Raw genomic sequence first — 14,104 nt, forward strand, 5'->3', positions numbered from 1 at the left:
TAATTTTGGCCCCTCCTACTGTGCCAATTGAAACCACTCCCTACTTAACCAAAACAAATCATTCCCCATGATTCTGAGCATATTTTAAATTTCAGTACAAGCTTTTGTGCACTGAACTACATTTTGTAGATAGTACATTTTTAAAAAATGAAAGTAATTTTTTAGAAGACAGATAAGAATGACTCAAACAGCACCTCATTTTTGGAGCTCAGAAGCACGGCAAAATCAATCTTGAAGCACTAACCTGCTTCAATTTTAAATACTGGAATATATAATCTAATAATTACTGTAGTATTGAATTCTGATTTCCATTAGAAAATCAAATAGGTAGAACATTTAAATTGCTGTTAAAAGTATTTCAGATTACATATTTACTAATTTAAAACTTATTAATCTCAAATCATATCACAGACTTCAGATCTGATCTTTGAATAGCTTGTTATACTGTTGAATAAATTTTAGCACAGGATTTATTGTACTTATATGTCTTCAGGTTCTGTATTTTTTATTTCAACTGTGCCTTCTTTCATGGCTTGGATGACTTATATTTCCCACTGGTTTGATGAAGATGATTGGTATGAAGGACAACAAAGAGTAAGAATTGCTTAAAGTGATATTTTCTCTTTTACTATTTTTATATTTTTCTTCTTTAAGCTGCTCTTTATTATTATATTGATTATATCAAAAGTAGTTGTCGTGGTTTGAGACAAAATGACTTTTTTGAAAATTAATGTTGCTAGCTGCATAAAAGGTACTGGAAGTATGACAGCCACCTACTTGCATCTTTTAGGTTGCATAATTTAACAAGTAGTAATTTTTTAACGTGCAATGAGATGAAAAGCAAACATTACACTTTGTTGTATTAGAAGGAATGAATATACCATGCATGGAGTAAAATGAAATAATTATAGTTTGTAATAGGGTAAACCACAAATACTTGGGAGAGATTAAATTCACATAGGGTCATTTCCAAGTTTTATCTTGGATAGCTTTATGTTTTTATTACCATTTTTCTGAGGAGGAGTTGTTACTATAGCAACATTTGCAGGATTACTTGGATTTATTTTTAGTATGTATTAGCTGCATGTCTACAGCTGCTTTCATAGATTTATGGTGGGAAATGGGTATAAGTCACATTTCTCTCACTGTATTAAGCTCTTTTATGGTACCTTACATTTCTGTGATTTCTTTTTCTGTTTTCAGACTATATAGTTAGCTAATTAGAATGCAGGAGATGCTAGTGAAAACAGCTGCTTTCATTGGATTAATGTGTATTACTTGATAATGCCAGCTATATGCTCATAAGTATAAAAAACTGGCAGTTATTAATACTGTTCCACTGTTCTCATTTTACATGTCACTCATGATATGGGTGCTTCAGATGTAGAATTACCTTTTAACAGCTGTCATCAGGGATTCGGGTGTGAGATGTGTCAAGAGGTAACTTTATCTGAAATCAGAGCAGTCTTGGCAATTTGCCAGCAGAAAAGCAGTCTTCTGGTGATTGTTGTAACTCTGTATTGGAAGTTGAGAACAGAATCTTATGCAGACTTTTAGATGCTTCATTATGTGATCAGACATGGTTGTATACATATCTCTGTGTATTGTACACATTATCTGCAAACTATGATTAAGCAATACTCTGCAGATATTGGCTTGGTTATCACTGCCCAGAGGAGTTGCTTGAGTAGTGTGCATTGTCTCAGACTATTCAGACACCTGCAGTAGTAACTGCAGTTTGTTAAACCACATCAAGACTACAGATTGGTTAGTATTTTGCAGTATTCCAAAGCAGGTAGAACTTTTGTTTGTTTTGTTAAAGTTTTCATATTGTAAGTTATCTATTGTCTTTTAAGCTGTATATATACCAGAATATTTCCATATATACCAGAGTATTTCCAATTACTCTCATTTCATGGGTCAGGAAGAATTACTGAGATTTTAATTTCCTAACATGGCTATAATGTGCTTGGTGTTTCCCAGTTCCAATTGAAGAACACCAATGCTAATTATGTTTGTGTTTTTCCATGCATCTCAGTGCTGTTGAGGCAGACATTCAGTCAGAAGTCATTTTCTGCTCTGTCTTGCACACATGCCAACATTTCTTCATAAGTTTGAACACCTTCATGCTTTTAGCAAGATAAAATGATTGTCCACTATCCAGTGCTTCTAACTGGTCCCACTGGATAGGGTAATGAATTTGAAACTCTGGTTCACAGGTGACATTTTCATCTCCAAGGATGGGTAAATACACCCAATGTTTTCAAGGAGAAATAACATGATATAATGTCTTTATATCACTAAAGATCTTACTAATTATTATGTTATCATTGATTTGCTGACAAAAATATTGGTGCCTTGGGACAGTAGTGTGGATGAGATATATGAGAGTTTTATATGTCTGACATACAGGAGTGACAGCAAGCTTTCCACATAAGAAAAGAGACAAACCTGATGGAAAATAATGACAATAGAGTGAACAGAAGCAGAGGACACTAGCACTTTACTGCTTGTAGCTGTTAAGAAACTACACTTTGTATACACAGAAGCATATTGATTAACATAAGGCTACTCTATATCCACTTTTGTATGCATGCCATATTGCATATTTGGATAGGTCTTACAGCACATGGACCACAATCAAAGCACATGTGAGCATCTGTTGTGGCTTGTGCTTGATGGTTAGATATTTATGGATACTGATGACATGCCTGCACTGTATTGATAATGAAAGTGTTAAGTGATGGGTTTAAAGAGCTATTGTTATTCTACAAGTGTTATCATAGTGCAATTGGGAAATACAATGAGCATTGAAATACACTGAGTAGCTGAAGCAGAGAAAAAGGAGTTAGATTAAAATTAAAATGGTGCCTGTTAAAGAGCTGCAGTTGCCAGGCTACTGGCACTGCAGTTTTGTGTGTGGTGTGACACAACACTCAGTCTTTTCTCCTGCATCCTGTAGTAACTGCATTATTCGGGAACATCAAGATTTAGTTCCTCCATCTGTCAAGTAAAGTGATTTCATTCTACAATGAGAACAATATTTTCCATTTTTGGGACCAGCAAGGTATTGGAATGAACATGGAAATTCTAAAGTGCTTTCCAAAAATTGATACCTATGCTAAGGTAGGGATTATTAGGCATTTATCTTTAAGTTATTGATATAAAGCCATGATATGTATCTAGTCAATTCAGTTGCTGTTTTTAAATAATATTTATGATATACCAATTTTCAGTTTAATGTGGTTGGTTGTTGGGGTTTTTTCTATATTAAGCAACAAGGAAGGACCTAGAATGTTGCTGTTTCTGCCAATGGAAAAGAAAGGGTTTTGTTGTCCTCCCTCTTTCCTTCATCTCCTTGGAAACTGTGAGCCCACACTGCTAGCTTTCCCAATGTGGTATGCTTTTTTTACACACACAGAGGTTTTTTCATTGTATACTTAAGAGTCAAATATAATTACTTTAAAATAAAGTACTTCTTTACAAAGTATAAAACATCTCCATTGTATGAAAATGCACCAAGTGTGAAATCATACATATGTTCAGTTATGCTGCATTTCTACGTTTTTGTCCTTTTGCTCAGGCTGCTTTGATGAATACATCTTTCTCTTTTATATCTGCTTATTCGGTTAATTATGCTTAACAGAAATCTATAATGTTTGAAAAGATGTGCAGGAAATTGCTTTAAGGCATGATACCAACGAGAGAGCAAGTCAGTATTCCACACACAACTGTCATTTCTTCTTCTAGATACTGTCATTTTGAATTTCAAGGCAAATGCTTCCTCTTGTCAAGTTGTATATCATTACAAAGAGGAGGAAATAAGAACAAGTTTTAAACAATAAATATTAGTTATTAAAATGCAAATTCTTTTCTGTAATAAAGTTTAGAATATTTTATATATGTAACTTTTTTACATATATTTAAATGGGGAAAATCTAATCAAAGTTTAAGAATACTTATTAAGCATGAATTCTTAGCTCAGTGAAATAACACTATATTACAGACCAACATTTTTCATCTAAAATTGAAAAATTTCACCTATTAGCAGTATTTTAAAAGAGATTGCTGCAGAATCCTACAAGACAAATCTGTTGTTACTCTAAAAGAAAAATCTGTACAATTCTGTTTTAGTATCTGTAAGAGATCTTGGCTTTGCAATTAATTTTACGTGGAATCAAACTGCAAATTAAACAAGTCTTAAACCATTTTTTCTTACAGATTAAAACTTCATCAAATCAAGAATTCTTAGCTCCCATATGAGAAGGTAAAAAAAGAGTATCTATACAAAGTGAGAAAAATCTTTTATTATTATGAAGTAAAGGCTTGTGTAGTCTTTGGTTCTATATAGTTGTCAACTTTTTATCAGTCTTACATTGATGGTTTTCAGGCAGTAAACCTGCAAACTAAACCTATGATAATCTAATATTTTACAGCTCATTCTCTCCTACTTCACCGTGCCTTTTTTTAACATCCCTTTTCAATTTGCTGAAACACCTACAGTTTTAACCATTGTTTTCCCTGGAATCAAGAGCAGAACCCAAAATTTCTAGTTCCAGGTATTCTGTGCTTTCCTAAAATAATTATCTAATCAGCTGGAGGATCAGCTGGGGGATGTTAATTTCAGTAAAAGTGGTTGCTAATGGTGCCAGTTATTTTTTTCGTGGGAACTAGAAGTCTGTTCTGAATGCCCCAAATCAAATTATTTCTCTGCATATGTGATTTACATTTTAATTGCATAGAAGGGACCTCTGGAATTTGTAATTTTACTAAGCAGTAAAAGAACATTAAATGGAAAAATAAGAAGTTTGGAGGCTATTTTTGCCACTTGATGATGTTGATTCTTTAAATAATTAGATGAATTTCTCATATCATTTAGAACTCACCATTTAGAGCATGAGATGGATTGCAAAGAAGTTGCAAGATTATGCAATTTATAGAAATGTTCTCTCTGGAATCTCTAATTTACTGCAAAGGTCGGAAGAATAAAAATTATTGACAGATAGAAAGGAAGTCTAATAGCCAAAGCCCTAGTCTGGAACAAAGCTATATCTTGTAACTTGATTTTCTGTATATTTCTATTCTGCTGTTGCAGTCTCTTTCACCAAATTTTCAAAGGTCACATGTGAGCATTTCATTTCCTTCAGTCATTTGGTAGTCACTCAGAATGTTTAAGCACTGTAACTAGCGTCAGTGATATCTTTGAGAGATATCAATCTCAAACATTCAGCTGATCCCGATCTTCTGCTAAAGAAGCCCCCAAAATAAGTCACTCTCAATTTTTTTTTTCACTTTCCAAAGTGAGAGAAACATATGAAATTTGCTACCTATAATTATTCATTACTGTTTACCTGCTAAGCAGATATACCAAGCAGAGGAGAAAAATTAAAAATAAAATTAATAATTCAAGTTTATTTTTATCCCTAGTATAAATGCATTAAAATAAAATTCTGATAATATTTAGACAACCAATTTTTAGTTGATAGTGACCAATTGGTTTCTTTGGGTACTGTAGATCACTACTGCAACACCTGTATAAAGTTTGTTCTGTAAGTGTCTTAATACTACTGTCATCCAGAAAAATATTTCCCCCTCTATACATTCCCCTCTACATCAGGTAGGTCAAGACTGATCTACAGCAACATATCTGTGCTAAACTGTTACACAGCAGTGCATTGAGGAACCAACCCTTGTACTTCATCAACAGTTGCTCCCTCAAAATGCTTTATTGCATTTGAAGTCTCATTTCTCATTAATTCCCTTTTCTTTGTGAAACTTGATACGGTACCTAACACTTGATAAATTTAACGTGGCTGTCCTGCTCTTTCAGGATTATAGTCTTAGCTCTTTGACCTAAAGATGTCATCCTCCATATTCCATGTAATATTTTTCCACCTGATGTCCCTCAGTCCATTAATCTATCCACAGCATAAATGTGGCCCTGAGACATTCTGTTGCTAGGTAACATGTTGACGTTATCGTGAATGAAATGGGGGCTAGGTAAATAATTGGTCTGGCCCAGCAAAGCATTTCTTGCATTTTTATGTTGAATTCAGTTTTATCACTCTGAGCACAGCTGGTACTGTGAGACTTGTTTTGGACAGAGAAAGCATAGTTTGCTGTACAGTAATGTTACCCTAAGCTTTGCTTTTGATTTTTCACAGCTCACTTCAAAGTTTTTTGTTAGGCAGTAATTATGAAGAGAATTTAGAAAGCTTCTCCAGAAAGGATGATAATGAGAATAATGTGATAAAGAGCTGTTCTATGCAAGTGATTTGAAGACCTTTCTACATGTCAGTTTTCCTTAAAACTATTAGTATATGGTTTATTTTGTCTGGCTGTCAGTGGGAGATGAATGGGAGAGCAGAGGAAGGCAGTAAACTGTAATAGAGAAAGTATTGAACCACAGAAGAAAATGGACATGATGAACAGTTGCAGCTAGTACAAATCAAGAAGTATTCAAGTTTTTAGGGGCGGGATCCTCTGCACCCTTCTTTTCTTCCAACTGAATTTTTTGTGAATGGTGTTAGGCACCCTTTCTTGTGTAGCACTGAAGCCTCTGAACATCTGCTTGTCTTTATTTCAGATACATTCATTTGTATCTTAGGAAAGTTGTATTTTTAAAGTAGACATTTATAAATTATTTATGGGAACAAAAATGCATTTTAATCTTTAATATTCTGTAATCTTGGGGTCCAATGAATTTCTCTTTTAAAGACAAAAATGTCACATGTGAAACAAGTGGGACTTTTAGCTGCTGGATGTCAGCCCTGGAATAAGGATATATGTGCCGCTAGTGGTGACAGATTTGCCTACTGTGCTACCCTTGCTGTTTATATTTATCAGGTAAGATTATTCTTGTTTATCTGATTAGTTACGCTTTTATATTGTTGTTGATCTCAATTTGAACCCTTTCAACAAAATCTTTTGCAAAGCTCAATATTACATTCAGGGTACCCTTGAAGTTGTGTGTGTCAAGAGTTATTTTTAGAAGACATGCTTACAGTGCAGCAAACATTTGAGATGTGTGAAACTCAGTGATAGAAGACTGGGTTCTGAGGGAGAAATGAAGTAATTCCACAATTCCATTTGAAGCTGTAGTATAAAATAGTCTTTTGCATAGGGGTTTCATGGTCCAAAGTTGAGGATTCAGTGACCTACCTTTATTTAATTTGGAGCCCAAACAGCTCAGCACTGTGGTCTTCTGAAGTTTTTAGTTGTTGTATATTAACATCTAACTAAAAAACCAGAAATGCTGTGACATAGAATTTTCAGATTGAGAAATATGTGAGGAAATAAAGGATGTACTTTAATTTTAAGAGTTATACAGGTTGTAGGATTAAAATGAACAAAATTTACTGTGTCATATTTGGGCTTTATTTTAATATGTATTTTTAACTGTACTAAGTAATTTATAAAGTGAGAAGGATTTCAAACTCATTTTTATATTCTTTCCTGTTTACCACCTTGGAGATTACTAAATTGTTGCTACCATGCCTATAAATAAAACATTTTAGGATTGTTTGAGTACACTTCTAAATGAAATATAATAATTTTTAAGTGACAGGACGATAGACATAAAACTGTTTTTTGCATAGTTGGATATCAGGCAACCTTTCTTTCTGAGTCAAATATATGCAAATTTATTTTATTGAGATGTGAGGTACTGGCAATAGTTCAATGCACTATAAATGCATCCATAAGTCTAATACTGTTATATGAAGTATTCTCCAACACAGAGGGATTTAAAGCAAGTTTGCAAAAAATGTGTTTCTAAAATGAATTTTACTATTTGTTTAGCTGGATCACCGATACAATGAATTCAAGCTCCATGCAATTATGTCTGAGCACAAGAAGACAATCACAGCCATATCTTGGTGTCCCCACAACCCTGATGTGTTTGCAAGTGCCAGTGCAGATAGTTTAGTGATCATATGGAATGTGAATGAACAGAAAGTTGTGGCCAAGCTGGACAATACAAAAGGTATTTTAGACATGGAGATCTGTTTTATCCATACAGCTTGATCCATGGGTATAAAAAATACTTGATATAGTGTAAACTCTATAGTTGTTAGGGTGGAGATTTAACGCTTGCCTAGCACAATAACAATTGCCTAACACAATCTTACAATATTCTTGTCAGATTTGTTGCGGTTCATTCTAGAAAATAATGGTAATGTGAGTAAATTGCCTTCAACCATCTTGCATTTGGTTAAGAAAGACATTATTCTTTTTCTCTAAAGAACTTAACCAGTTCAAGAATTAACTTTGCTAGTGATTTCTTGTTGAGTAGGGGAGAAAAAAAATCCCAAAACAAACATTATTTTCATCACTGTATAAAGGATAAACAATTAAATTTTAAAATAAAATATTTCACAATGACTTAGCTAAGTGAAAGCAAACAAAAGGTGGCCTGAACAGATTGAAGTATAAATCATAAGTGAATTTGATCAACAGCTTTTGTTTAAATACCCTAATGCTTGTCCACCTGAATCTTGTCTCGGCCTTGAAACTTTCAGGCCTTGAAACTGCTGGAGCTTGTATTACAAGTCTAGGGGGGTCAGGCATCTGTTACAGTTACATTTCCATGTCCAGTGCTGATTTATGCCAGTCAAAATCTATACCTGTATTTCAATACCAGTACCTGTATTTCAAATTGAGATTGATTCTTGCAGTCAGTCTCATCAGGTATCCTTGACTCCTACATTTTCATTGTCAGAAAGTGGGTGCAAACCAAGAACAGTTAGAATCTCAGGATCTAATAAGCTATTTTGGGACTCCCTACTCTGTTTTCTCCAGAGAATTTAGGGATACCTCTGGAAATCTTTTATGTCTTCCATATAATGCGAAAGAAAATTCCACAGTGATTTAATCTATTCCAAAAGAATAATATGCATAAATATAATTGCTGTTACTTTTTTTCAATACATGGCTTGTTTAAAAATCTACTTAAGCCAATGACTACACATGACAAATTGTTATTACTATTTTAATATTTTTAGAAACTAAATTAAGATAATATGTTTAAACCTTTTATGGCTTTCACTTTTAGTCCCTTTTACACTGCCACATAAAAGTGTCTAAATACAGTTTTAATTTTTCAGCTTCAGAAATTTGTCTTACTGTCATTTATTCCTTCATGCACATATTATTAAGTTATGAGGATTATGAGGGTTGGAGACATTAAGAACAAAATTCTTAAATAGGACTGCCTACAGTTAGGTATTAGACAACGGAATTAAAACTGTCATGTATCCAGAAGAAAGCTATCAAGAGTTCCCTTTTATTACAGAACTAAAATATCTGATCTTGTCAAAAATATCTGCTTCAGTTAGATTTCTCTCTAAATTTCATTGTATTTTGCTAAAACAGGCATTTTGAAATTCTTGGTATTTTACTATCTTAGTGGTAAATAACTTATAGCAAAGCAAAGTAGTGAATGAAATTCTGAAAGTATTGTTTGCAGGATCAGGCTTATCTTCTTTCAAATGTGTGATTGTCTTTGGCACTGATGAAGTGTAGATATCATGAAATACAGCCCATCAAAGTAGCATAAACATAATTTGGGAAATTATTTTACTTCCTGCCTCTGGAAGTCTAGTTTACTTTTACACTGTAAGATATTCACACACTTCTCTAAATTTCAGTCTAGCAACTTCTATGTAGAAAAATTATTTCTACTGTTTTTCAAGGCCATTGCTGATACTGGGTCGAGGAATACTACCTGAATTTTGTGTCCTGGTTCTTATAAGGTGTACCTGTATGTTTCAGGAATTCCTGCATCCCTTGGCTGGTGCTGGAATGCAGGTGACGCAGTTGCATTTGTGTCGCACAGAGGTCCACTGTACATTTGGACTATCTCAGGACCTGACAGCGGGGTAACTGTGCATAGAGAAGCACATAGTTTCTTGTCAGATATCAGTCTGTTTAGATGGCATCCAAAGAAAAAAGGAAAGGTGGTATTTGGACATACTGATGGAAGCCTCTCTATTTTTCAATCAGGTAAAAACTCATATGACAAAATATTTAGTTTTATATATGTATCTCTTGTTTCTCCATATATAATTCTTCACTTTTTAAAATTAGATTCTATAATGTAGGTACATACATAACATTTTTCTTGATTCACAATATTCCTATTCCTTCCTTCCATATCACAAAAATATTCTTTCTTAGATACAGAATTCAGAGCATTTTCTTTATGTCTCCTGCCTTTTGAGACCAAGATAAGACTGCATTTTTTTCACAACTGCAATAAACTTTTTTTTTGCAAATGATAACAGCCATGATCTTCTACTGAACTATACTTTTCTGCAATTTTATTTTTCTAAATGGAAGGACTTGAATCTTTTGTTTACTTTCCTAATTTTGCATTTTTTCTGGAGTCATCTGTTTCATATTCCATAATCCTCTGCAATTTTATTGGTAGAATCTCACCTCATACTTAATATTGTCTTCGTGGTTCTGTTCTGTCAAAGGATAGATGGGAAAATATTTATCTCTTTTTGTCTGAAATCCACCACACACATTTGTGCATACTTTAGAAATAGTCTAGCTCTCTGCTAAGAAGGTGTCACGTTGATATGCTCATTTCAAGGTAAAATTCCACTTGTTTTCATAGTTTTCTTCAAAGGCAGAAATCTGTATTAGGTTGACTATTTGAATTTTTTCCTGGCTGCTTCTTCCTTGTATAAAAATTGATTTTCAACTTTGTGAGAAAAACTGTTCTTTAATAATGTGTTAATTTTACATAGTATTGTTCTCCAACAGCCATGCTGTTACAGAGCTTGCAAGGGTTTTTCAGGGTGAAGAGAGAGACGAGAATCTTGACCTCATGTACAGAAGGCTTGATTTATTATTTTATGCTATATATTACATTATTACTATGCTAATAGGAATAGAGAGAAAAATTCTCAGAAGCTTGCTAAGCCAAGAATAGAAAAGGAATGAATCAACAAAGTTCTGTGTCCTGGCAGAAAGCAAGAACAGCTCTCCCGTGAGTGGTCAGTAAATCCAAACATTCACCCAAGACCAATCACGGATCCACCTGTTGCATTCCACAGCAGCAGATAACCATTGTTTACATTTTATTGCTGAGGCCACAGCTTCTCAGAAAGGGGAAAAGTCCTAAAGAAAGGATTTTTATGAAAAGATGTCTGTCACACCATGCAAAATTTATTTTCTTTCAGTTCACTCTACTAAGTTGTCACACAGGATTTCACAGATAATAGATTCTCTTGCTTCTGTAGTGCTGACTGAGTTAGCACTGGCACTGGGAAAAGGAAATCAATTTTAATATGATAACATCTAAGTATTTATCAGACTGATACTTTTCATGAAGTCTGTCTATGAATAATGGAAGGTGTCAATTCCTTATTTCTAGAAAAGCAGTAATATTTTTTGTTATAAGATCACAACTTCAAAAATACAGATCTATTTCATTTGGACTGTACTCTGTCTTATACAACTAAGATTAATCTCTCTGAAAAAATAAAAAAGTGGGAGATAAATATAATATTAAAAATGTGTGTTTCAATAATCTGGATCATCAAGTGAAACATATAATCTTTTTTGTGGGTGTCAGACTAGATATGAATGATCTGTTTTGGCTACAGAATCTATAAGCACTTCATAGTTGCACACACAATTTTTAAGAAGAAAAAAAGTCTAAAGGCAGTTCTTCAGAATAAGCCTTTACTGCCACAGTGTTTTTCTGGTTCTTACTGCCTTTATTTTGCCTGTATATGCTGTGGTGTGAAGATTTATTTGCATTCAAATGGCTTGTATTTTATGCTGTGCTGCAGACCTTTACTCACAGAAATTCTTAGAACAATGTATGTGATTTAACATACTTTCATTTCCTATAAAATTATGTTTATAACTCTGATAGCTGTTTCTGTTTTCTGCTGTATTAAACATAAAGTCAAATCTGATAGAAAAAGTAATACTCTTAAGTCAAATATTGCCAAGAAAGCTTCAAAATTTCACTGCTGCAGACAAGAGAGCAGGCTAGTGAAAATTTCAGGGGGAGAGGAAAAAATTATGTTTGCCAATCTTGTACCTATTGAAAGTATGTATTTGATTTAATTTTTAAATAACCTGTTTTCTTGTGCACTTTAAAGGTTCTAAAAATCAGAAACATGTCTTAAGACCAGAGTCTCTTGAAGGAACAGATGAAGAGGATCCAGTTACTGCTCTGGAGTGGGACCCTTTGTCAACTGATTACCTTCTTGTTGCTAATTTACATAATGGTATTCGACTAGTTGATTCTGAATCTCTGTCCTGTATCACAACTTTTAGTTTTCCCAGTGCAGCAGCATCTGTTCAGTGTTTAGCCTGGGTTTCTAGTGCACCTGGAATGTTTATAACTGGAGGTAAGGCTTTTATTTCCTGATATACAAAGATAACAAATACAGGACTGAGTCTTCAAAAATTGATACTCCAAGTTTGATTTTTATGTTTCATAATATTTTTAAAAGTAGAAGCATACATGAATTGTACATAAAAAAGACCATAACACAAAACCAGAAAATAATAAAACTACACTGAGTGGTTTTTTCATGTTTTAAAAGTTTTAGCTACATAAATAATGTGACTTTCTACAATTTGCTAAATAATATTTTCCTCATGCACCCTTTAGAAAAAAATATATTAATTCCTTTGGTAATAGGAATAAAAATGCATTGTAGTAATTGATGCCACTTCAGAGATTTAAAAGATTAAAAGAAGAAAGTAATCTATTTCCTGCCTCTTTTCTACACCATAGACATTATGGCTCAGGTTGAACTAATGAATAAAGAAATTAAGACTGGCAGAATATTTTATAAAAATAGAGGAAGAATTTATCTGTGTTTAAATAGCCAATATTAATAATGATTGTTGTTAATAGTGATATGTTCATTGCGGTGAATGGAGGACAAATAGGATGCCATGGATGTTACACTAGATGATCTCCAGAGGTTCCCTCCAGCCCTAACTATTCTATGATTCTATAGAATAGTTGACAGGAGTTGACAGTGCCTGCTTATAAAATTATTCTTAGGACTTGAAGTTTAATTCACTGCTGTATTTTTGTATAAATCAGTCCTCAAACCACATACCTCTGTGTTTTGTTTTGTTTTTTTAAACCTCAGATTCTCAGGTTGGTGTGTTACGTGTTTGGAATGTTTCACGTACAACACCTATAGAGAATTTTAAATTGAAGCAAACTGGTTTCCATGGCTTGCATGTGCTAAGTTCTCCTCCAAAACAAAAGTGTAAGTGTAATTTTGATTGTTATTAGTTAAATGGTTGCAAATTTAGAAAATCTTATTTATGAGTCCAGATCAATCTCTGTAGTGTTGGTCAGCTATTTAGTTCTTAATTAAATTATCTTCTGCTGCTAGTTGATTAGACAAATGCATAAAGGACAAGTACTTTATAAGGTCCTTCTTTAGTAGGCCAGGCTTCATACAGGAATTCTTCATTTCTTTTGTTTTAAATCTTATTAGAATACAAGCATTTTACTCTTTATAATTTCGCTTATTATTGTAATAAGAAATAATCTTCTCTCTGTCTTTTGCTTTATATTGTTAAGCATGTTCATCACAGTATCCTCCTAAAAATCACCATACATCTTCAACAAGTGAGGCTGTTCCTCATCCAACTTTAACCCAAAACCAAGCATTTTCTCTTCCTCCTGGTCATACCGTCTGTTGCTTCATGGATGGTGGAGTGGGGCTTTATGACATGGGAGCCAAAAAGTGGGATTTCCTTAGAGATTTGGTATGGTTCATCTCTGTTTTTGAATAGAGAGTTTATTTGGCTTATGCACTTTTTTCTAACAGCAAGAAAATGGAGAATGAAGGCTTTGCAGTACTGTAAAGCAGTTTCTATTGTTAAAAAGAGCCCAAATTTCTAGGAAATAAAGTCACAGTTCTGAAGTTAAAAGTAATTTTTAATTGGAAGTTACTGAATTCTGTTGGAAGTATTCTGACAGCTTTTTTAAAAACAGAAATAAAGAGTTACAGACTTGTTTTTGGTTTGTTTATTTTTTAAACTGAAATTGTAGTTTGAAATTTTAGTTCTCAGAAATTTTCTCTAATGGGTTTTCTATAATTCAGCA

The 14,104-nt window shown here is 33.4% G+C and overlaps 1 protein-coding gene across 4 annotated transcripts in view; it reads left to right on the plus strand.

The window, feature by feature from the left end:
* The first annotated feature begins 362 nt into the window (after window positions 1-362).
* WDR17 (WD repeat domain 17) overlaps window positions 363-14,104 on the plus strand; it is a 44,575-nt gene continuing 30,833 nt past the window's right edge. For 3 of the 4 annotated variants that reach the window (XM_058803332.1, XM_058803336.1, XM_058803334.1), the window contains exons 1-8: window positions 363-594; window positions 2,963-3,126; window positions 6,718-6,846; window positions 7,801-7,984; window positions 9,772-10,002; window positions 12,123-12,374; window positions 13,134-13,256; window positions 13,577-13,764. In XM_058803332.1, coding sequence (XP_058659315.1) covers window positions 3,076-3,126; window positions 6,718-6,846; window positions 7,801-7,984; window positions 9,772-10,002; window positions 12,123-12,374; window positions 13,134-13,256; window positions 13,577-13,764 — 1,158 coding nt within the window. In that variant the 5' untranslated portion in view covers window positions 363-594; window positions 2,963-3,075. Of the gene's footprint in view, window positions 595-2,962; window positions 3,127-4,221; window positions 4,268-6,717; window positions 6,847-7,800; window positions 7,985-9,771; window positions 10,003-12,122; window positions 12,375-13,133; window positions 13,257-13,576; window positions 13,765-14,104 lie in introns of those variants that run through there. The other variant, XM_058803333.1, reaches the window with a different exon arrangement.

Source organism: Ammospiza caudacuta, chromosome 4 (genome assembly GCF_027887145.1).
Source record: "Ammospiza caudacuta isolate bAmmCau1 chromosome 4, bAmmCau1.pri, whole genome shotgun sequence".
Taxonomy (NCBI): Eukaryota; Metazoa; Chordata; class Aves; order Passeriformes; family Passerellidae; genus Ammospiza; species Ammospiza caudacuta.